Source organism: Gopherus flavomarginatus, chromosome 5 (genome assembly GCF_025201925.1).
Source record: "Gopherus flavomarginatus isolate rGopFla2 chromosome 5, rGopFla2.mat.asm, whole genome shotgun sequence".
Classification (NCBI taxonomy): domain Eukaryota; kingdom Metazoa; phylum Chordata; order Testudines; family Testudinidae; genus Gopherus; species Gopherus flavomarginatus.
The window spans coordinates 145,002,834-145,028,191 of record NC_066621.1 but is presented as its reverse complement, the minus strand read 5'-3'; the positions used below and the strand labels follow the sequence as shown (position 1 = coordinate 145,028,191).

General features: G+C 46.2%; 1 protein-coding gene across 1 annotated transcript in view; it reads right to left on the bottom strand.

The window, feature by feature from the left end:
• The window catches only part of ESR2 (estrogen receptor 2), a 73,667-nt gene that overhangs the window by 13,675 nt on the left and 34,634 nt on the right, over window positions 1-25,358 (bottom strand). Inside the window, exons 5-6 of the mRNA XM_050952693.1 lie at window positions 19,485-19,623; window positions 17,556-17,689 (exon numbers count right to left, since the gene is read on the bottom strand). Coding sequence (XP_050808650.1) covers window positions 17,556-17,689; window positions 19,485-19,623 — 273 coding nt within the window. The remainder of the gene's footprint in view (window positions 1-17,555; window positions 17,690-19,484; window positions 19,624-25,358) is intronic.

The window sequence follows — 25,358 nt, the reverse complement described above, 5'->3', positions numbered from 1 at the left end:
AAAAAAACTACTGGGTGTGGTGGGTTTTTTCTTTGTCACTTGGGCTGGAGAGAGGGGAAGGCAGCAACAAGCTGTAATCTTTAAGCCAGGTATGGGAAATCATTAGCATCATATGTAGAAACTCCTCATTTGGAACCCCAGATATGTAAGCAGCACAGGAAAAGTTAAGACAGATGCGATTAGGAATCTTTTTGGTTGTTTTGGTTTGTGGATTCCTAGGTGCTAACCCCAGGTGCTTTTGTTTTGCTTGTAACCTTTAAGCTAAACCGCAAGAAAGTTATTTTTGGTGTTTAATCCTTAAAACCTGCGTTTTCAGATGTTTCTTTCTTTGTAAATAAAACTCCTTAGACAAGGTGTTGGTCTGTGCTCACATTGCTAAGGCAACTGATTGGTATTTTATTCTCAAGCCTCCCCAGGAAAGGGGGTGAAGAGGCTTGGGGAGATAGGGATTCCAAGTGACCCTTCGCTGAATATTTGTGAAAATCACTTGGTGGTGGCAGCAATATCTGTCCAAGGCTGAAGACTGTGCCTTGGAAGAGTTTTAACCTAAGCTAGTAGAAGATAAGCTTCGGGGGTCTTTCATGCGGGTCTTCACATCCGTACCCCGGAGTTCAGATTTGGGGAGGTATACCCTGACATGGTGGCACAGCGGTGGGATCATTTTGAATCAGAAGCACAGACACAAGATTTTAAAAGGACACATTTTTCCTTTTGGCTACTTGAAAGCCAGGGAGGTTTTTGTTTCTTTTCTTCTGATGCCTGTGGGAGAACAGGCAGGCAAAGGGTTCAGCCTGCACAGCCAGAAAGTCCAACAAGCAAGCAGTTTATTTTTTTCCCCTAGCTCTTGTGGCAACAAGGTAGTTATTAGGGTAAGAAACAGCCCAGTGCATGAAATTGAAGTCGGTCACCAAAACCCTAGAGCAATCAGTCTTCCCAAAGCAGTACGCCTAGGAGAAGATCAGGCCCAGACATCCAATGCCATGGCAGAACTGCTCGGAGAGGCTTTGGGACCAGAGATTTCCCCAGCAGGGATGGTCAACCCTCCCCAATCCAAGATCCAGGTGCCAAGATGGAAGAAGGCCCTTAACCTAGACTGAGCTTTAACTGTGGAAAACAGGAAGTTCTTCCTAGAGATGAGACACTGAGAAATAGCGGCAGAGGAGAGAAGGGAGGAGAAATGCTTAGCAGCGGAGGAGAAGATGCGCTTAGAAATGGAGCTGGAAAAGGCTACGCTGGATTAGATACTAGAAGGGGCAACCTGAGACGACACCCCACCATCAGAGTCAGCCCAAGGCCCTACTTTGCAAGGAGGAGCCCTCCACACAGTAAGGGAAACCGTAGATTCCTTCTCGTCCTACCGCTCTACTCTCCAACCACTCTCTGCACCACAGCCAGCAGTCAGCTAGGCGATGCTTTAAATGTAATGAGCTAAAGCATGTGAAGACCAACTGCCCCAAGAGCACCAACCGACAGCAACTCATCACCCCAAGGTCCCACCGAGAGCCTTCAGGCCCAGATGCCTCGCAAGTACCCCCAGAGTGAAGGGAAATTGTGAATTGTGGGCCAGAGGACGATTACTGCGTGGAGAGACACTGGAGACAGGTGTCAGCTATCCACCAATCCCTAGTGGACTCCAAATTCATCGACCTAGAGGCCCAAGTGATAGTGCAACTCTTAACTTGCCTACAGCCAAGTTGCCTGTCCAGTATTAGAGCTGGTCAGGAATATGGACTTCTGAGGTCTGCGATGATTACCCAATTCCCATGCTGCTGGGAGAAGTCTTAGCCTATCATGTGAGGCTAACCAAAACGGTGGGGATGGTCACCTGCAGCCAAGCTAAACAGGCCTCCACACCTAACTCCATTCCTGAGCCTCCTACAAGGGCCCAGCCTGTGTCCCCAGATATCACAGGCCCAGGGACCCAGAACCAGACCCCAGACCAAAGTCTACGACAGCAATTGTAGATCCAGTTCCTGGGACCCAGCCAAAACCAGCCCAAGAATCGGAACTGGTGGAGCAGTCAGCACCAGATCCCGTGCTTGCAACCCCACCAGAGTCAGAGGAGCCAGCAACTGAGGGCGCCACAGAGCCTGCACCTGCAGCAGCAGCTAAACCTGTGCAAGAGGCTCAACCAGAACTTGAAATACAACCTTGTGCACCAGTGGAGAACAGTTCACAATCAACGGAGACACTCCCATCACCTGCATCGCTTCCAGTGGGACCAAACCCAAGTGCACAACTCAGTGAGGAACTAATGTCTCCAGCATTGAGAGAGTAGTTCCAGGCAGAGCAGGAAGCAGATGAGAGCCTTAAGGGACATTGGACAGTGGCACGGAGTGACCCACTGCCTCTCAGCTCTTCTAATGGTTCAAGGTTTGTTGTTGAAGGAGGACTGTTATACAAGGAGACCCTTTCTGGTGGGCACAAGAAGGACTGGCATCCTCAGAGACAGTTGGTAGTTCCAACTAAGTATAAGGAAAAGCTCTTGAGCTTAGCCCATGATCACCCTAGTGGCCATACTGGGGTGAACAGGACCAAAGACCTCTTGGGGAAGTCATTCCACTGGGAAGGAATTGGCAATGACATTTCTATCTATGTCCGGTCTTGTCAGGTGTGCCAGAGGGTGGGAAAGCCCCAAGACCAGGTCAAGGCCCCTCTCCAGCCACTCCCCATCATTGAGGTTCCAGTTCAGCATATAGCTGCGGATATTCTAGGTCCTTTCCCTAAGAAGACACCCAGAGGAAAGCTGTACATACTGACTTTCATGGATTATGCCACCCGATGGCCAGAAGCAGTAGATCTAAGTAATACCAGGGCTAATAGCGTGAGCCAAGCATTGGCAGACATTTTTGCCAGGGAAGGTTGACCCTCCGACATCCTTACAAATTCAGGAACTAACTTCATGGCAGGGGCCATGAAACATCTTTGGGAAGCTCATGGGGTGAACCAGTTGGTTGCCACCCCTTGCCACCATCAAACAAACGGTCTATTGGAAAGGTTTAATGGGACTTTGGGGGCCATGAAACGTAAATTCGTGAACAAGCACTCCAATGATTGGGACCTAGTGTTGCAGCAGTTGCTCTTTATTTACAGGGCTGTATCATATCCCAGTTTGGGGTTTTCACCCTTTGAACTCGTTTCTGGCCACGAAGTTAAGGGGCCATTATAGTTGGTGAAGCAGCAATGGGAGGGGGTTACATCTTCTCCAGAAACTAACATTTTGGACTTCGTAACCAACCTGCAAGACACCCTCAAAGACTCTCTAGCCCTTGCCAGAGAGGAGGCTGCAGTAATCAAGATGAGAGATGAAGAGGGCTTCGAAGAAAGTTAGCTGCATGGATGAGAAAAGAAAACATTGGCTTTTAGAAATATTATGGAGAAAGTAGTAACAAGTTTCGAGACAGCCTGGATATGTGGGGCACGAGAATGGCAGATTTGGTCACATGTGGAACTTAACAAAACAAAAAACAGCTGCAGTTTGCTGTAAGCAAAAGGCAAACCTTGATGGTGCATGCTGCTTTTTAAAAAATCCAATAATTATCTCAATGAAGCTCCATAAGAATAGTTTGAATCTGAAAATGTGAAGAATTTTCCTATCAGAAGGCCATTATCACAAAGTGAAGCAATCAAGAAATTCACTGAAGAGGGACAAGGAAGGGGGCTGGAAGGGGTGGTCAGCTGTAAACTGCCGGGTGTAGCCTGAAGAAACTGTATCTAGCACCAAGTGGTCTGAAGTGACACGGGACCAGGCCAACCAGAAAGGGTAGAAGCAGTTGAGGAAAGGGAGGGTTGGATCCAGTACATTGGCTGGGGTGCCGTCCTCGAGCAAACCCTCAAAATGACTGCTTCTGGCCTCCCTGACTTCTGGGATGGTCAGGTTAAGCAGCCGGATAGCAAGAGGACGGGTAGCATCTCTTAGACCCTTTGTCCTGGTCCTCTCTCCTGTAGAAGCCAGACCGGGGAGCCCCCCAGGACTTAGATTGCCTCAGAGGAGGTGGAGGGCCCCTAGACTGCTGAGAGGCATGCAGGCCCAGGGAACGAAGGGTGGTTCGAGAGTCCTTGAGCCCATGGAGCCTAGAGTCAGTTAGCTCAGAAAAGAGCCCCGAACCCTCAAATGGCAGATCCTGTATTGTGGTCTGCATCTCTTGAGACAGCCCAGAAGCCTGCAACTAGGAGCTGCGTTGCATGGCTATCGCCGACATGAGTGCCCTGGCAGCCGAGTCCATCACTTCCCAGGCAATTTGGAGGACTCTGCCGGCCACCACCATGCCTTTGTTCACCAACGTGGTGAACTCTTGGGCACGATCCTGTGGGAGAGCCTCCATGAACTTATTAAGGGAATCCCACAGGTTAAAGTTATAACATCCCAGCAAGAACTGGTGAAACCCTAAATTGTAGGCTGGCTGTCAAATAAACTTTTCACTCAAATAAGCCAAGTCTCTTGGCCTCTATTTTTGAGCGTTCCAGTGGGGTGGCCCTGTCTGTCCCTTTCATTGACCGCGGACATGACTAGTGATGCCACAGGGGGATGAGTATACAGATACTCAAAGCCCTTTGCGGGGACATAGTATTTCTTTTTCACTTTCTTGGATATTGATGGAATAGATGAGGGGATTTGCCACACAGACTTGGATATTTTGAGCATCCCTGTGTGGACGGGCAATGCAATTTTTGCAGGTGTGTGGCAGAGATGACATTGCAGAGGTCCTCTATCTCTTCAAAAGCAGCAAACAGTCCTGTGGCACCTTATAGACTAACAGATGTATTGGAGCATGAGCTTTCATGGGTGAATACACACCTTCAATGGATGCATGTCTATCTCTTCAGCAACCTCTTCAATTTCCAAGTCTAGATTCTCTGCCACCCATTTAAGGAGGGCCTGATGTTCTTTAAAATTGTCTGGTGGACCGCTGGTGTGGGAGGGTCTGGCCACCATCTCATCCGGGGACAACAACGACTGAGTGGCCTGAGGGATGGCGTCACCCATTTCTTTGTTGAGGGAGGGCTCACTCACCATCGGAGTACAGGCCACAGGTTCTGCCTCCGCCCTGGTGCTGCACTCCGATTGCAGCACTGGCAGCACCTCGGCCAGCTTGTCTGATGTGGACAGGTAGGGCTGGGAGTACTGGACTGGCATTACCGGCACCCCACACGGATTCCAGTACTGCCACTGCCATGGCCCCTGCTGAGTTGGCACCGTGGCAGGTGCCACCTCAGTCTCCTGCATCAGAGAGGAATCACCCTGCCTCAGCAACAGGCTGAAGTCATAGATTCATAGATTCTAGGGTCAGAAGGGACCAATGTGATCATCTAGTCCGACCCCCTGCACAAAGCAGGCCACAGAACCCTACCCATCCACTTCTATAACAAACCCCTAACCTATGCCTGAGTTATTGAAGTCTTCAAATTGTGGTCTGAAGACCTCAAGCTGCAGAGAATCCACCAGCAAGTGACCCATGCCCCACACTGCAAGGGAAGATGAAAAACCTCCAGGGCCTCTGCCAATCTGCCCTGGAGGAAAATTCCTTCCCGACCCCAAATATGGTGATCAGCTAAACCCTGAGCATGTGGGCAAGACTCACCAGCCAGCACTCAGGAAAGAATTCTCTGCAGTAACTCAGATCCCATCCCATCCAACATCCCATCACCGACCACTGGGCATACTTATCTGGCGATAATCAAAGATCAATTGCCAAAATTAGGCTCTCCCATCATACCGTCCCTTCCATAAACTTATCAAGCTTAATCTTAAAGCCAGATATGTCTTTTGCCCCCACTACTCCCCTTGGAAGGCTGTTCCAGAACTTCACTCCTCTAATGGTTAGAAACCTTCGTCTAATTTCAAGTCTAAACTTCCTAGTGTCCAGTTTATACCCATTCGTTCTTGTGTCTACATTGGTACTAAGCTTAAACAATTCCTCTCCCTCCCTAATATTAATCCCTCTGATATATTTATAAAGAGCAAGCATATCCTCCCTCAGCCTTCTTTTGGCTAGACTAAACAAGCCAAGCTCTTTGAGTCTCCTTTCATATGACATAAGTCACGGTCTGAACCTTTGAACTCAAGGCCCAAGTCCTCCTACTGACCCTGGTAGGCGAATGGCACAGCGACAAGGAATTGCGCCACCCTCTGGAGGAACAGTACCGCTGTGAGCATGACTAATGTTGAGACCCCAAGCAAGGCCTCCAGGATGGGGACCAATGACAAGGAGACCGTCTGGGAGAGGGTGTTTGGTGTCTAGGCTACCTATGGCCAGACAGTAGTCGATACTGGCGGTATAGGGAGTGACATCACAAGTCCAGAGTCCCCCGCCTAGTAGGAGTGGATCTCGTCAGAGATCTTAGCTGTTTGGCTAGCGAGCTAGGGTGTGGCACTGGGTCCCAAGGTCTCAGCGAGGGAACTTGCGTCTGTGATGCAGCGACCTGGAGTGTTCCACAAGTCTATGGTGCATCCCAGTGGCCTTCCCCTTTGGTGCCTCAAACAGAGCCATATCAGTCACCTGGCGTGGCACCTCCAGAGTCGGTCAGCCTTGCTTCTGGGCCACTGAGACTGCTTCGGGCACTGCAGGCCCCATCACAGGCTGGGAACCCTTGCCACTACCTGGGATGAGGGTACGTTGGCAGAATTGGTGGGTCCGACCTCCACTGTAATCCCATGACTCCTTGTAGCGGGCGCATGGCCTGAGAGAGATCCTTTGCCTGATGCTCCTCTGTCCTTTGGTGCCAAGGGGCTTCATTTCTTCAGCTTCTTCTTCGGCACTGGCAAGATGGAGCTGTGCCGGGCCGAGTGTAGTGCCATGCAGTGCACTGAGGCCAAAGTGTTGGGTGTAAGTGCCGCAGTAGAAGGTTCTGATGCTGGATGAAGAGCAGCCTCCATCAATAATGTCCTCAAGTGGATACTCCGCTCTTTGAGTCCGCAAGCAAAAGTTCGTACAGATGTAGCACCTGTCATTGCAATGACCTTCTCCCAGACACTTAAGGCAGCTATTGTGCAGATTGCTGATCGGCATCAGCCTGCTGCACTACACACATGGCTTAAAGCCAGGGGAATGGGGCATAGCCCCCTCGGAGCAAAGTCCCAACAGGGGACTCTCTTAACTAACACAGACTATCAACTAACTATGAAACTATGCACAACCACAACTAACAAGTCAATGGATAAACCGCTACAGCTCTTGCAAAGCAAGACAAGGCGCTCCAACCAACCGTCACAGGTGGTAAAAAGTAACTGAGAGGGCGCAGGGCCGCCAGTGCCTGATATACCGCCGCATGGGAGCTTCACTGCCGGCCCTACAGACACTGCTAAGGCAGAAATCTTCAACAACTGTGCACGTTGGTGCGCGCACTGCTAAAATGGAACCGACATGAGCAAGCACTCAAAGAAGAACCTCTTGCAGATATTGCATCGGTCTGCTGGGTGCGCTTCCCCCAGACACTTGAGGCAAGAGTCGTGGGAGTTGCCTGTTCCCATGGGCTTGTGGCAGGTTCTGCAAAGTTTAAATCCTTGGGATCGAGGCATGACCCAAACCCCAAGGGGGAACAGGAAAGCTGGGGTAGGGGAAGAGCCCCCACTCCTACACAACTCAACTCACTAACTCACTTTAAAACACTATGCAAACTATTAAAACTATGTACACACAGCTAGCTAATAGAACTAGGGGAGCGCTTGCAAGAACAAGCAAGCAACCGCACTTCCAAAGACCATCACTGGCAGTAAGAAGGAACTGAGGTGGTGCTGGGTCGGCAGGATCCTATATTCACCGCCACTCCAGGGAGCTTCACAGCTGACCCGACAGGTGCTGCTAGGTGAAAAAAACTTTACAAGGACTGTGCCCATGGTGCGTGCACACGTAATTGGAATCAATATGAACAAGCACTTAATGAAGAAAACCTACTTCTCAATGGGAGTGCTGTGAAACAACAAGCAATCCTTCATACTTAAATCCTAAAATTGCATATCAGACAGACAGTTTCCCATTTGTAATATTCCTAAAAAGTTTACTGTGAAGATAATCAAAATATTACAAGCCTTCTACTATTGGCACCTGATGCCATCTCCAAATACTAAAATGGACAAGGCTGAAACCACAACAGTGCTTGCTGAACAACTTAAGCTGTTCAGTGTTGTGTCCTGGGCTGCTGCAGTGGGAATAATATGAAGACTGTGACAACTGAAAAATGTTTAATTAATTATGCTTCTTTTAATTTAATAATGCTGAATTATCCATGAAGAAGAAACCACCACAATGTAGCCTCTACATAACTTGATTCGCTACATATTGTACTGCTGCAGATTATAGAACAGCTGCAGGTAACTTGCCTTTGTCAGGAACTAGAGAAGACTGAGGAAAGAGCTTTCTGTAAACTACAATTCACACTGGAAAGTCAATAGATTGTTAGATTCTATATCAATAGATAGAACACTAAGATCCCATTCTTACTCACAGAAAGGAAAAAAAGAACAGGTATTTCAGAACCATATTAAAGGCACCATAGTAAAAAAAGACAGTTACTCACCTTTGTAATCGTTGTTCTTCAAGATGTGTTGCTCATATCCATTCCAGTTAGGTGTGCCGCATGCACATTCGTTGGAAGATTTTTACCCTAGCAACACTGAGTGGGTCGGCTGGGCACCCCCTGGAGTGGCGCCATTATGGCGCTGGATATATACCCCTGCCGACCCAACCGCCCCTCAGGTCCTTCTTGCCGGCTACTCCGACAGTGGGGAAGGAGGGCGGGTTTGGAATGGATATGAGCAACACATCTCGAAGAACAATTGTTACAAAGGTGAGTAACAGTCTTTTCTTCTTCGAGTGCTTGCTCATATCCATTCCAGTTAGGTGATTCCCAAGCCTTACCTAGGCGGTGGGGTCAGAGTGAGATGTTGCAGAATGCAAAACCGCTGAGCCAAAGGCTGCATCATCTCTGGACTGTTGAACCAGAGCATAATGCGAAGCAAAGGTATGGACTGAGGACCAGGTAGCTGCACGACATATCTCCTGGATAGGTACACGAGCCAGGAAGGCGGCAGATGAAGCCTGAGCTCTGGTAGAATGCGCGGTGATGTGGCTTGGGGAAATATGAGCCAAATCATAACAAGTGCAGATGCACGCCGTCATCCAAGATGAGATCCTCTGAGAGGAAACAGGTAGACCTTTAATTCGGTCTGCTACCGCGACAAAGAGTTGGGCTGTTTTACGAAAGGGTTTTGTCCGCTCAATATAAAATGCGAGCGCTCTACGGACGTCCAGGGAGTGCAACTGTTGCTCCCATCGCATTGAGTGTGGCTTCGGGAAGAAGACCAGGAGAAAGATGTCCTGGTTAACATGAAAGGCCGAAACCACCTCAGGGAGGAATGCCGGGTGTGGTCGCAACTGCACTTTGTCCTTGTGAAACACAGTGTACGGAGGATCCATCGTAAAAGCCCTAAGCTCGGAGACTCGTCTGGCCGATGTAATGGCTATGAGAAAAGCTGTCTTCCAAGACAGGTATAGTAGCGAGCAGGTTGCTAACAGCTCGAATGGGGAAGACATAAGTCTGGTTAAAACCAGGCTGAGGTAACAGGTCGGGGCTGGGTGGCGTACTTGAGGGTATAAGCACTCCAAGCCCTTGAGGAACCTCGAAACCATAGGGTGTGAGAACACGGAACGGCCACCTTCGCCTGGGTGGAAGGAAGAGCTGGCTGCCAAGTGCACCCTCAGTGATGATACTGCTAGGCTCTGTCATTTGAGAGACCAGAGGTAGTCCAAAATAGAGGGGATCAAGACCTCAGTGGGAGTAAGATTAAGCGTTTCACACCAGCAGGAGAAACGCTTCCACTTGGCCAGATACGTTGACCGGGTGGAAGGTTTCCTGCTACCCAGGAGAACTTGTCGTACTGATTCAGAGCAACGTAACTCTGACTGGTTTAGCCATGCAGCAGCCAAGCCATGAGGTGAAGAGCCTGCAGGTCCGGGTGGTGAAGTCTGCCGTGGTCCTGAGTTATGAGGTCTGGGTGAAGTGGCAAGGTAATTGGGTTGGCTATCGACAGGTCGTGCAATGTGGTGTACCAGTGCTGCCTGGGCCACGCTGGAGCGATCATGATGATGCACGCTCTGTCCCTGCAGAGCTTCAGCAGGACCTTGTGAACCAGCGGGAACAGTGGGAAGGCATAAAGCAGCTGGCTCTTCCACGGCATCAGGAAAGCGTCAGAGATCGATCCCAGGGAGAGACCTTGGAAGGAGCAGAACATCTGGCATTTCCTGTTCTCGCGGGAAGCGAACAGGTCTATGTGGGGAAATCCCCACTTCTGGAAAACAGAATGAACAATGTCTGGGCGGATTGACCACTCATGAGACAGGAAAGACCTGCTGCGTTGATCCGCCAGAGTGTTCCAAACGCCTGGGAGAAAGGACGCTACCAGATCTATCGAGTGGGCTATGCAAAAGTCCCAGAGTTGGATGGCCTTCTGACAAAGGGGGGGGGGGATCATGTCCCTCCCTGTTTGTTTATGTGGCACATGGCCGTTGTGTTGTCTGTAAACACTGAGACACAACGGCCTCGCAACTGTTGCTGGAACGCCTGGCATGCCAGGCGGACTGCTCTCAGTTCTCGGACATTTGCGGGTAATGCCAGCTCCTGAGATGACCAAAGGCCTTGAGTACGAAGGTGACCGTGGTGAGCACCCCAGCCAAGAGATGATGCGTCTCATCAGGGACACTGAGGGTTGGGGCGGATGGAACGGCATCCCTGCACACGCCAGGGAGGGAGTTAGCCACCATTCTTGGGAGCCTAGGGTGCTCAGGGGAATGGTGACTATCGTGTCTATTGGGTCCCTGCCCGGGCGGTATAATGAGTTGAGCCAAAGTTTGAAAGGACAGAGGCGAAGCCTGGCGTGTTTGGTTACAAACGTGCAGGCAGTGATGTGACCCAGGAGACAGAGACAAGTGCGAGCCGAGGTCGTCGGGAAATTCTGTAGACCTCAGATGATTGTTGCCATCACCTGAAACTGCGGCTGTGGTAAGCAGGCTCTGGCTACATTGGAGTCCAGGATAGCTCCTATGAAGTCTAACCTCTGCGTGGGAACCAGAGTGGATTTTTCTATATTGATCATCAGGCCTAGACGTGTGAATAGGTCTTTGATGATGCCCGCATGCTGAGTGACTTGTGTCTTGGAGGTCCCTCAGATGAGCCAATTATCCAGATACGGAAAAACATGTATCCGACATCGGCAGAGGTAGGCTGCAACTACGGCCATACACTTTGTAAATACCCTTGGGGCTGTAGAAAGGCCAAACGGCAGGACCGTAAACTGGAAGTGCTGACGGTTGGCTACAAAGCGGAGGTATCTCCTGTGCAGAGGAAAGATGGCGACATGAAAGTATGCGTCCTTCATATCGAGGGCGGCATACCAGTCTCCAGGATCCAAGGACAGGATAATGGTCCCCAGGGATACCATGCGGAACTTCAACTTTATCATAAACTGGTTGAGTCCTCGCAGGTCTAGGATAGGTCTGAGACCTCCCTTTGACTTGGGGATTAGGAAATAATGGGAGTAAAACTCCTTGTCCCTTTCATCCATCGGTACCTCCTATATAGCTCCTATGGCGAGAAGCGTCCGCACCTCTTGTAAGAGGAATTGCTTGTGAGAGGGGTCCCTGAAGATGGACAGAGTTGGAGGGTGGGAGGGAAATAAATTGGAGGTGGTACCCATACTCCACTGTGCATAGGACCCAGCGACCTGAAGTTAACTGGGGCCACGCCGGGAGGAAGTAGGAGAGACGGCTGGAGAAGGGAGGAGAGGGATCCTGGACCGTAACGGGTATGCCACCCTCGGGCGCACCTTCAAAATTTCATCTTTGGTCCCAGTGGTGGTTTCGAGGGACCTTGATTTTGGCCCCCTTGGGGTCCTGACGGTCGTCTGCAATCACCTCGGCCGTGCCGCCTGCCAAATTCCTGTCTTTGTCTAGGCCTAGTGTATGGGCGGTGAGGCTGGGGACGGAAAGGCCTGCGTTGGGTCACTGGCATATGCATGCCGAGAGAGCGCATTATGACCCTGTTGTCCTTCAGGCTTTGCAGCCTGGGGTCAGTCTTTTCCAAGAAGAGGCCTTTACCATCAAATGGTAAGTCCTGAATGGTATACTGCAGCTCCGGTGGGAGGCTTGAAACCTGAAGCCATGAGATGCGCCTCATGGCAACACCCGAGGCCAGAGTCCTGGCTGCTGAGTCTGTTGCATCCAACGAGGCCTGGAGGGAAGTTCTGGCCACCTTTTTCCCTTCCTCCAAGAGGGCAGCGAACTCTTGGCGGGAGTCTTGAGGGAGAAGCTCCGTAAACTAACCCACCGCCACCCAGATGTTATAATTATAGCGGCTAAGCAAGGCTTGTTGATTTGCCACCCGGAGCTGTAGGGACCCTGCCGAGTACACTTTGCAGCCGAGTAGGTCCATTCACCTAGCCTCTTCGATTTCGGGGCTGGCGCCTGCTGGCCATGGCATTCCCTCTCATTAACGGACTGGATGACTGGTGAACAGGGAGGAGGATGGACATACAAGTACTCGTACCCTTTAGAAGGCACCATATATTTACGCTCAACTCCCCTGGCCGCAGGAGGGATAGAGGCTGGGGACTGCCATAGAGTATCAGCATTCGCCTGGATGGTCCGAATAAATGGTAGGGACACTCTAGTGGGGGCATCCGCCGATAGAATGTCCACTACCGGGTCCTCTACCTCCAGAACCTCCTCCACTTGGAGGTTCATATTGAGTGCTACCCTCCTTAGGAGGTCCTGATGGGCTCTCAGGTCGATTAGGAGGGCCCGAGGAGGATGTTCCTGCCACCGCCTCATCTGGAGAAGAGGAAGAGGAGATGCCGGCGACAAGCAGGTCCTGTGTGGCCTCTTGCTCTTGGGTAGACCTCCTGCTCCAGTGGAACCTGGGAGTCCGCTGGGTGAACTAGGGCTTCCTCCGTTGCAGTCAGAGGGGGACGGCTAACCGTCGCCTCTGGCACTCGGTGCTCTGATGAGACAGAGCGGGACGGAACTACTGGTACGCCCTGGGCCTGGTGGTACGCCTAAGGTGTCCAGAAAGACCACTGATGGGGTCTTTGGTCCTGGGCCTGGGTCTCTCAGAAGACTCTCGTGGGCACATCAGAATCGCAGTCCTGAGCATAAAAGCTGTCCGCGTGGGACGACACTGATGTGTGTCTGGATGGCCATGGAGGTGCTGAAAAGCCCTGGGCAGAGTTTCTGTCTCAAGCGGACCTTGCTCTACTTGGCACTGGGGACCGGTACCAGGAGGCATACCAGTACCGAGAACGAGATCGGGACCTGCGACTGGAGCAGTGCCGGGAGATCGACCGAGAGAGGCTCAACGTCAGGAGCGGCTACGGGAGTCACAGTGCCTGGAGCAGTGCCGGGAGCTGGAACGGTGCGAAGAGTAGCGGGCCAGCGAACGGGATACCGACCGGTGCCGCGAGTGCGACTGGTACCGAGGAGGAGAACCGTACCGGGACGGCGAGCAGCGTCGGGAGCGGGAGTGCCGACGGGACCTGGAACGTCTGCGGGACTGTGATTGTGAACGGTGCCGCTCTGCTGTGCCGACAGAGGATGGTCTTATCAAGGTAGGCTTGCCGATAGACTGTATTACCCGCACCGGCGGTGCCGGGGGTTGAGGCAGCGTCGACTCTGTCATGGCAATCAGATCTCTCGCCGTTGAGAACATCTCCGGCATGGATGGAATAGTAAGCTCAACCATAGCTCGCGCCGGGGAGCTGACAGGTACCAGACTCGACGGCCCTTGTGGGACAGGAATCGACGGTGCCGACGTTGTCGGTGCCGCAGCAGGTGTCAGTGCCGGGCAATCCGACTTAGATGAGCTCCCTGGCTGCGGTGCAGGTGACATGGAAGCAGCAGGAGTCTTAGGCTTTCTCGACCTCGGGGAGAGGGAGCGGTGCCAAGTTGACTTCAGTGCTGGCGACGGCCGGTGCCGAGAGGCCTTGGCAGTACCGGCGCGGTCCAGTGCCGAGGAGGCGCTTCTGCCCGCCGATTGACCAGCGCTCAGTGCCGAAGGCGGAGAGGTAAGAGCCGCCTCCATGAGGAGCTGCTTTAGCCGAAAGTCCCGCTCCTTTTTTGTTCTCGGCTTAAAAGCCTTGCAAATGCGACACTTATCTGTCAGGTGAGATTCCCCGAGGCACTTAAGGCAGGAGTCGTGTGGATCTCCTGTCAGCATCGGCTTATGACGGGCCAAGCACGGTTTGAAACCCGGTGAACCGGGCATGAGCCCCGGTACCGGGTGCGGGGAAGGGGCTAATCCCCGAACCCCTCTTAACTATACACTAACTATGAACGATAAAAATTAACTAAAACTATATAACTTTGAACTATATACACAGAAAAATAACTAGAGAACTACGAGTAGCTAGGGAGGTGGAGGTCAGTACAACCGCACTCCACTGTTCCAATGACCGACATGGGCGGTAAGAAGGAACTGAGGGGCGGTTGGGTCGGCAGGGGTATATATCCGGCACCATAGCGGTGCCTCCCCAGGGGGCGCCCAGCCGACTCACTGAGTGTTGCTGGGTTAAAAATCTTCCGACGAACGTGCACGAGGCGCGCGCGCACCTAACTGGAATGGATATGAGCAAGCACTCGAAGAAGAATATAAAACAATATAGTAGTTGTTTAAGAGCTTATGGTGTTTTACATACCAGCAAACTGCAATAAGAAAATATATCAGATCCTTGTATAAGCCTAAGTCTAAGAACCCTTTTAGCTTTTGTCTTCAGTACTTCAGAGAGCAGACAGGTGACTTGCTGTGAAAATCTGGACAAGTTATTTTTATTAGGTTATCTCATGTACTGTTATCACACTGCTCACTCAAAAGCATAGATTCTTCAGCATATGAGAGGAGAGATAGGGCTAGTCTACACTGGCAACGTTAAAGTGCTGCCACAGCAACGCTTTAACATGGCTTGTGTAGTCACTATGCCCCTTGTAGAGGCAGGTTTTCTAGAGCGCTGGTGCACGGTCTGTACTGGCGCTTTACAGTGCTGAAACTTGCTGCACTCATGGGGGTGTTTTTTCACACCCCTGAGCAAGAAAGTTGCAGCGCTGTGAAGTGCCAGTGTAGACAAGCCCATAGACAAAGGGACATACCCTCAAATAAGGTCCAAAGAGTGTAGATGCTCTTGTAAAAGTAGATACTTTTGTAGCTCAGTGTCTGTGCTTGTTTTGCAAGCTTTAAATCTATAATATGGTCCTCTCTGATCATTAAAGAAGTTTAAATCTAGCATTCAGTGTTTACCAACTATATGCAGAAAAATTGACAAAATACTTTGTCCTACAGCATAAAGGGACAAAGTAGCCTAAGTCAAATGCTTTCAATTGGATAAATAAAAATCAGAAAACAATGGCCAGTCATTTTTAAATAAAAAAGCTTTCAGAGCATAGAAAAGAAATCTAAACTTAAAATCTGTCATGTCTATCCACAGCATCCATATTCCTGCCTGCAATTTGTCATGCATTGACATGAAGTATTTTAATGCCCAAAGCTATACCAGTACACCATTTCACCCAAGAAGTTATATGGAAGCACGCAGTATCAAACTATGGGCTAAATCCTGCAGTCCTCACTACTGTAATTTAAATGCGAGCATCCCCAAAAGTAAGGACTGCAGGATTTTGATTTGAGTTTTTATTTTAAACTATAATTTTCTTAATCCACTGAAACAAATTTAAAAATCCCAATTTTTAAATGGGCATTTCAACATTATGATAGCAACCACTTTCAGGCCAGTTATGCAGGATGCTGGAAAATCTTCCACAGACTTGAATGAGAGATTTGTCTAACAGACTGCCATAGAGCTGGTGCCTTCAAGGATTAACAGAGTACCCACAGCATAGTTATCACACATTCAACATTTGTAAAATTAAACATACATCTAATTTCAAGGTTTACTAAACTCGTCCTTTCCCAAAATTCTCAGCACTGTATTTATGTCTTTCTTCTTGTCCTTATCTAGGCTGGCCTTGTAAAAAAGAAAAGAAAATCATACAGGCATGGGATATGATTACTGAGTTTAAACTGAGGTGCTTACACAAGATACTTAAAATACCCTGACCATGTAAGGACCCTGTAAGAAGAAAATTATTAAAGGCAGTGAGTCCCAAAGGAAAGGAAAAGAAACAAAGAAAAATAATAGCCCCACAACCCTGTTCCCAAAAAGTATTCTGGCTGGTATCAGAGATCCCAGTTTCCAGAGAGAAATGATCTCTCTCTAAGGGTGGGATTTTCAAAGGCACATAAGTGATTTAGGAATCTAAGTACCATAGACTTGTGCTTCTAAATCAAGTAGATGCTTTTAAAAATTCTATCTTAAAAGCTTCCACGTGTAAAAAAGATCATGCCAGCCCATCACCCTATGCATGTTGACATGAGATTATGTCCCCCTTCTGTTTTGCCCTCAGATGAAATGGAAGGAGCCTTGTACCAATAATATGAGCACTTGTGAATACCTATGGTTTTTAAGCCCACATAGAGATTTAGGAGGCAGTACTGAGTTCTCTTCAATGGTATCTCATTTAATTTTGCCATTTAAATGGCTAGCTTTTTTCTAACATGGCTGTTTTACAACCATGATATTTTGTCTGAATAATTTTTTAACAAGCTTGACTTTTTTGTACTTGTGAAATGGTTTTGATCACATATTTAGATTATCAGATGAGCAAGATTCTTAAGAAAATGTGTTGACAAACTTGCTAAGTAAAAGGATAAAATTCTGTTTTCTGTTAAAATACTGGTACTTTACTTATTTATGGATAGACAACAGCTGGACATAAGTATCTCTGATTTCCCTTCAGAATTATCCTTAGGCTACATACTGAAAATAGTAGATGTAAACAATTTAATATTTTGTTTATACGGATGTTGTTTTGGGTCACATCACTACACAATGGACTGTGGGATGAAATGATTACAGCGAAGTCTACCAAGAACAAGGCCAATACATAAAATGAACCACTGGTGTAAGAGAATGTAAACCAGGGATGTAGTTCCCAAAAACATTCTGCAGATCAGCTGAATGCTTTAAATTATTTCTGCTGGTGAATTATAATAATAAAAAAACCTGTGGTATAAAGGGAGCAAAGAGGCCGAAGACAGCAGCCCAGAGGGGCTTACCCACATCACAAATGCCCCTGATCCAGAGGAATAAGAGCAGAATTTCCCACTGATCAGCAGGCTCCAGCAATTTAAAAGGACAAGCTCCTGACCTTTCTGTGGGCCATAAACTCCACTCCCTGAAGAGTGCGTACAGACTTTTGAGTCCCTTTACCAGGTTTTACCCTGGAATGCAGCCCAAAAATATCTGTCTAATAATAATAATATGACCTAGGACTTGACTGAATATACCAAACAAAAAGCCATGAAAATGTTAGCAACAAAAAGCACTTTCTGTTTTTTCTTTCATTTTTTCCCAATGGTTCATGTGTCCTTTGATATTTTTGCCAATTTTAGACACAGAGTTTTCCCCTAAATAATCAGCACAACTTGACATACCTCACGGGCAAATGTGTACTCACTGGAATTGAGAAGAATCATAGCCTTGACACACAGATACTCCTTGTGCTGTAATTTCAGCTCTCGAAATCTTGATGTTGTAGCCAGGAGCATGTCAAAGATTTCCAGAATTCCTTCTACACATTTCCCCTCATCCCTACATAAACATAGATCAAAGAGATGATCCCCCTGCACAAAAGAGCTTACAATTTAAGTATAAGAAAAGAGACAACAGATGGAAATAGAGACAGTGGAGTACAAGGAAATAATTAGACAATATTGGTCAGCATGATAGACAGTGATCTCAGCTCACTAGCTGCCTGTGGTCAAGTTTTTTTTGTAGGCATCATGGCAAAGGAAAATGTTAAGGAAGGATTTGAAGGACAAGCTATCATTGATTTAAAAGAGAAAAGTGAACTTTACAAATAACTATTTGTTTGAGAAGGTACATTCCCTATAGTAGCTGAAGATCTCCATAAAAATTGGATCACAGACCAAATATAACTTCTTGAAAACTTTTTTTTTTATTTACAGAATACCCTTAATGTCTGCTGACCCAGACTGACCTACCTTGCAAAGATGCCGGAATGTATACAACAGGCAATCCATATTCAGAACATACCTGCTTTTATAAAAATCCAGTGCATAATACATTTTTCTTAGTAATTTCTTTAGCATCGTCATGAACAAAGCATATCCTTGAAATGATTTTTATGTAAGTAAATCAATATTTATGCCATATCATTTGGAAACAGAATTTGTTTCCTTTGCTACAGAACCAATATTGCCTTTTAATTATCTGCAGCTTAAGGGTAGATCCACACTACTCGCCAGATCGGCAGGTAGCGATCGATCTATCGAGGATAGATTTATCGCGTCTCATCTAGACACGATAAATCGATCCCCGAATGCTCTACCGTCGACTCTGGAACTCCACCAGGGAGAGAGACGGAAGCGGAGTTGACGGGGAAGCCGCAGTCGTCGATCCCCCATAGTGAGGACGGGAGGTAAGTCAATCTAAGATACGTCGACTTCAGCTACGCTATTCTCATAGCTGAAGTTGCATATTTTAGATTGATTCCCCCCGCCAGTGTAGACCAGGCCTATAAGATGATGCTTTGTATCTCACTCAGGCACATTACTGTTACAGATCTGAATTTTTGCTTTTTTCCCTCATAGGTGCAAAGTGCTTAAGAAACAATATTTTAGGGCCAAGTAGGAGAGTAGATTATTTCATTGACTTTTCACCTTTGGGAACCTGCTCAAATTCTGATTAGCTCTTGCAGAGAATTGTTCATATTACATCCCACCCAACTGGCACACACTGTTATGCGGATGCCTGAAAATGGCAATATGGTCACTTGTAACATATGAAATTAACTCAACTAAAGACAAGTTTTCAGTGTTTATTTTATTTACATAGCACACAGACACACAGCTATTCCCTACTTCACTAACATTGCAAAGCCTGTTATTTTTGCCATATTTAGAAAAATTAGTGTACTATAATGATACTGCAAATAGAGAAGATGCTATAGAAATATATTTAGGTGGGCTCATGAGATATGTTCTGATAATATGTCTAGTCTTTCTTGGGGGAATATAGTAGCTACAAAAACTATTTTTAAACTGTGTTTTTTAAAAATTTGGTAAGTGTCTAGAGTACTGGACAGACACTAGAGAAAACAACAAATACTGGTATGTTGAACATAGTTATTTATGACAGGAATTAAGGAACTCACAAGTTTGATCCACCTGACAATATTATTTTTGTCAAGAGTTCTTGATCTACTGGAGAGATTAGGAACCTCATGACATTATTTTTACAGCATCATTTACTTTCACTTTCAAATGTGAAATGTTAATAGTATCCCTAATGGCCATATGCTCCCTTTTACCATATGCTGAAATTAAACATACATCAGAATAGACTAATTTATATTTTTCCTTACCTGTCTAATACAAGATCTGGTGCAAAAATTAGCTTGCCAGGATAATCAATCGACCTCCACATCAGACCCACCATTAAAACTTCCATCCAACAACTCTCCAAGAGCCTCACTTGGTCATACAGACTGAGCTCTATGAAGCCTAAAACAATGAAATAATAACAACATCAGACAAGTTCACCTATTTGTTTCATTATTTTGTATTAAAAAAAAAGCACAGAAAATATCTCAGATACTAGAAGAAAATAGTCACAAGTTATATGTTGTGGAGAAAACTTACCACAAAACAGTTTTAAAATCATGACGAATCATACCTGTGCTACTGCTTTTGCATATAGGATGAAATTCTTCCGTATGCACAGAGCCAGCTCTAGGTTTACACACCTCTCTGCGCAAGGTAAATTTCTATTAGCAGCAACAAAGGAACAGAAGAAGCAGTAGAAGAGTGTAACTCATTCCATTCCATTCTACTGCTCCTACTGGAGAACTGATCCTCCGCTGCTGCTCCTAGTAGGACACCACTCCGGTACAGAGGATGATTAAGAGACAGAACAACAGAGATAAACAGAGTGAGAGAGAATACACAAAGATAATTAAAAATGAAAGAAACAAAAGGATGGTCAAATATAATGAGGCTCAAAAATCAAGGCGGGACAAACGGAACAAGGGGCCAGACCAGTGGTCTAATTTCAGTGCACCTGTGTTCACAACCAAGCTTAAGCCTTGTCAAACCTGGGTATCTATAGTTGGGCAACTAAACAAGGTGCATGACTTCCAAACAAACACCTATAATTCCTCTAAAACCCCATAGTGGAAAATCATGAAGTAACCTGACCACAGATGCAGTTTATTCCTAACCCTTTTCAATCAGTTGTATTAGATCTTTATATTGTGAGATTTTTATAGCCACTCAGGTTCTTTTTATCCTGCCCAATATATCTGTGGATGTTCTCATTATTCTTAAAAATGCCCAATTCCCTTTTTTAATCCATTCAACTAGTGGACTTGATGTATATTAGTAATGAGTTCCACATGTTCCTATACATTTTGTAAAAAGTATTCCCTTTGTGTAAGTTTTAAATGTATTTCATTCAATAGCCCCTTCTTATAGTAAGAGAAAGGGAAAAATAGGAGCTTCCAATTTACCTTCTCTAAGCCCAGGTCCCATGTTCTCTATGATTCTTCTGCCATGGAATATGCTGGGAAATTCACGGATTGCTGCAGGTTGTGCTCTAGAACATTTGTTTTCAATAAGTGAGATATATTTTTTAATTGAAAATGCCTGCTTTGTAGAAGTTGTCAGGGTGAAGCTGGAGGTTTTGGTAAGCTATGGAATGGGCAGTTGGGGCTTTTGGAATCCGTTCTGGTATGGGAGGCAGTATGGGATTGCGCATAAAGCACAGTAGCTGTCTGTTTTTGTTAAAGTGATCTGCAGAGAAATAGTTAACAGAGCTAGCATTTACATTGTCATCTGCAGACTTCAGTGTTAACATGGAGAAGCTCATGCTTTTCAGAGCTATTGTTTCAGGCAGTCTGCAGACTCAGGGAGACAATTATGTCACGAGGTCTAGAAATATAGATTTTAAATAATGAAAGCTTGGGTTGTGGCAACAACAAATCAAACTTAATATCAAAATAAACAACACTGGCTACTGTACAGATATCATTCTTTTTCATATTTAATTTAATAAAAACATCGATTTTTAATTTTCAGCTGATACAGAATTACTAGAATTACTGCCAGTGTCACAGAATCTGGATCCAATTATCGCACAGAGTCTTATCTATATAATTTGGTATTTTGTATACTTCTATTATGTGCCTCTTGTATGTGTCTTCTCTAAACGAAGATTTAGGTCAGTCAAAGCCAGACAAGGCTAAGAAAAATCATAGGGACACACATCAAAGTTAAGCAAATGTGCATCACTTTGCTGAGTTGTAAATTAACTGTAACCATGCAGGAATAGGACCTGTCACTTTAGATGGTGAAAGGAAAACTTTTGATCAATGTACAGTGGCAGTCAAAAAAGCATACCAAAAACAAAAAAACAAACAAAACAAATACACAAAAACAAAATTGGCAGTATAATAAATAAGATGCCATTATAAAAATTAAAATGTTCTAATGCCACTATATAAATGAAATGGTACACTCTCACCTGAAATATTGTTTTTGGTTCTGATCACCCTATTTCAAAAGTCCTGCTAAGATATGGAACTCAATGGTATATAGTGGGAATGAGTTCTAGTTACTCTATTTCTATTGCCAGTGTAATACAGGAGGTCAGATTAGATGATCACAATAAGAACATAAGAACAGAGATACTGGGTCAGATCAAAGGTCCATCTAGCCCAGTATCCTGTCATCCGACAGAGGCCAATGCCAGGTGACCCAAATGGAATGAACAGCACAAGTAATCATCAAGTGATCCATCTCCTGTCGCCCATTCCCAGCTTCTCGCAAACAGAGACTACGGACACAATCCCTGCCAATCCTGGCTAATTGATAGACCTATCCTCCATGAATTTATCTAGTTCTTTTTTGAGCCCTGTTATAGCCTTGGCCGTCACAACATTCTCTGGCAAGGAATTCCACAGGTTGACTGGGCATTGCATAAAAAAATACTTCCTTTTGATTGTTTTAAGCCTGCTGCCTATTACTTTCATTTGGTGGCCCCTAGTTCTTGTGTTCTGAGAAGGAGTAAATAACACTTCCTTATTTACCTTCACCACACCAGTCATGATTTTATAGATCTCTATCATATCCTCCCTTAGTCATCTCTTTTCCAAGCTGAAAAGTTCCAGTCTTATTAATCTCTCCTCATACCACAGCAATTCTGTACCCCTAATCATTTTTGTTGCCCTTTTCTGAACCTTTTCCAGGTCCAATATCTTTTTTGAGATGGGGTGACCAAATCTGCACGCAGTGTTCAAGATATGAGCAATAGTACCTTCTGGCCTTTGAATCTATATGAAAAAGAATATAGCAAAAGTAGACAACAGTGAACAGCGCAGTTCCGGATCACCACTACGTTAAACTAGGTAACCTAAGAAGAATTTAAACTTTAAAAGCAAAAATCATTTTGAAGATTTCTATGCCGCTAAACTGAGAAAAATATTTCAGCCTGATCATACCCACTAACACCAAAAATATATTCTGCAATAGAGAAAAGCCAATGTGGCAAATTGAAGTCACAATAGAACAATATGACCAAAAATAATACCCTAAAAAATAGAAAAACGCATTCAAATTAAAAGAAAATATTAATTTAAAAAAATACTTATGAAAAGCAGCTATAGCTCCCCATCTAGGAAAGTAACTAATATAATGCACCTACCCATTACTGTCACTTCTGCTTTGAATGATAAAATAAGACAACAAGTAAAAGTTGTGTTAACTATCACAAGAGGTATTGTTGGGCACTCAGAATTGGAAATGCATTCAATTTAATGTCACTTCTATTTTCTGCATCGTTCTCAAACTAATTGTCTATTCTTATTCTATAAGACACAAGCTAATTAGTAAAAATAAACACACACAATACTCTTATAATGCTTTTAGGATCTGTATGATGATTTCTAATTTCCTTAACTTTTTTCCAGTAGTTGGAATATTACCAAGATTTGCAGTACTCTGAAAATAAAGACACTACAAGTATGCAAAAAACAAACCAAACAAAAACTCAGCAACAAAATATAGTAAATCAGAGCTGCAATTAAAGTTCTGTTTCACGAAGGACTTGAAATTTTAAAACTTGGCTCTATTCAAACTGGATTGAAAACTGAAAATTTAATAATTCTCTGTGAAATAAATTATTTTTTGTTTCAGATTATTTTAAATGCTTTAAGTACAATAGTTACAAAGAAAATGCATTAAACAAAACATACATTTCTTTCTGAACACATTGGAACTTGTCCCCAACATAAAATTAATCTAATTTTGCAAAATGTATAATTTCGACAGAACCACATATTCCAATGGAATACAGTTCTGCAGTTTCTCCAATCAACCTGAACAGTAACAAAACATTCTGATGCACAATAGGAATCACTGTTTAGCATCCTCTTCCTTAAATTTACACATATTTTACACCACTAGGAATAAGGGTGAATGGTTTAGACTAGGGATCAGCATGCGACTCGCCAGGCCAATGGGGGATGTGGGAAGCGGCGCAGGCCGAAGGATGTTCTGGCCGCCGCTTCCCACCACCCCTGTTGGCCTGGAACAGCGAACTATGGCCAGTGGGAGCTGCGACTGGCCAAACCTGCAGACATGGCAGGTAAACAAACCGGCCCAGCCTGCCATGGTGCTTACCCTGGCGAACTGTGTGCCAAAATTTGCTGATCCCTGGTTTAGACATTCAGCTTCAGGACATACAAGCCTCAGTTCGCAGTCTAATCTTCTTTCTTCAGCTTGCCATGAGTTCTCACCATCTGGTTCATCTCTCAAGCAAAAACTCAATCCTGCAAACACTTACCACCAGATGTCACGCTCACTATCACTAGTAGTCCTACGATAGTCTTACTGGGACTACTCTTAGGGTACGTCTACACTACGGGATAATTCCAATTTTACATAAATCGGTTTTATAAAACAGATTGTATAAAGTCGAGTGCACGTGGCCACACTAAGCACATTAATTCAGCGGTGTGCGTCCATAGTCCGAGGCTAGCGTCGATTTCTGGAGCGTTGCACTGTGGGTAGCTATTCTGTAGCTATCCCATAGTTCCCGCAGTCTCCCCTGCCCCTTAGAATTCTGGGTTGAGAGCCCAGTGGCTGATGGGGCAAAAATCATTGTCGTGGGTGGTTCTGGGTAAATGTAGTCAGTCATTCCTTCCTCCAGGAAAGCAACGGCAGACAATCATTTCGCACCCTTTTTCCCTGGATTGTCCTGGCAGCCCGTTCAGCTTTTTTTTTTTTTTTTTTTTTTTACAGTCACCGTATGTGTACTGGATGCCGTGGACGGAGGCGATACTCCAGCGCTACACAGCAGCATTCATTTGCTTTTGCATGATAGCAGAGATGGTTACCAGTCGTTCTGTACCATCTGCTGCCAGGGTAATTTGGCAATGAGATGACGGTTATCTGTCCTTCTGTGCTGTCTGCTGCTATCATGGGTGCCCCTGTCTGAGGTCGGCCAGGGGCGCAAAAGCAAAACTGAGAATGACTCCCTGAGTCAATCCCTCCTTTATGGTTTCTAAAAATAGAGTCAGTCCTGCCTAGAATTTGGGGCAAGTGTCCTAGAGAAGCAGTGTATCAGAGAGTACAACTGCTCCGTGTCAGATCCCGCAGAAATGATGAGCTACATGCCATTCACTGGGGGTGCCCCTGCAGCAACCCCACCCGTTGCTTCCCTCCTCCCCCAACCTTCCTGGGCTACCGTGGCAGTGTCCCCCCCATTTGTGTCATGACGTTATAAAGAATGCAGGAATAAGAAACAGTGACTTGTCAGGGAAATAAAATGAGGGGGAGGCAGCCTCCCGCTGCTATGACAGTCCAGGCAGGACATTAAGCGGTGCGAGGGAGAGGAGCCCAGCATCCCGCTGCTATGATAGTCCAGGCAGTACAGAATCTTTTCGTTACACCAGAAAGGGAGGGGGCTGATGGAGCTCAGCCCCCTGGTGGCTATGATGAAGATGGTTACAGCCGTTCTGTACCATCTACTGGGAATGACCAGGAATCATTCCTATTTTTACCCAGGCACCCCTGAGGCCAGCCAGGGGTATTCAGCAGTTATCAAGCATGTACCGTCTGCCACCAAGGAGGGGAGAGGAGCGGATACTGCTCTTCACTGCTGCAGCATCGCGTCTATCAGCAGCATTCAGTAGACATGGGGTGACATTGAAAAGTCAAGAAACGATTTCTTTCCCTTTTCT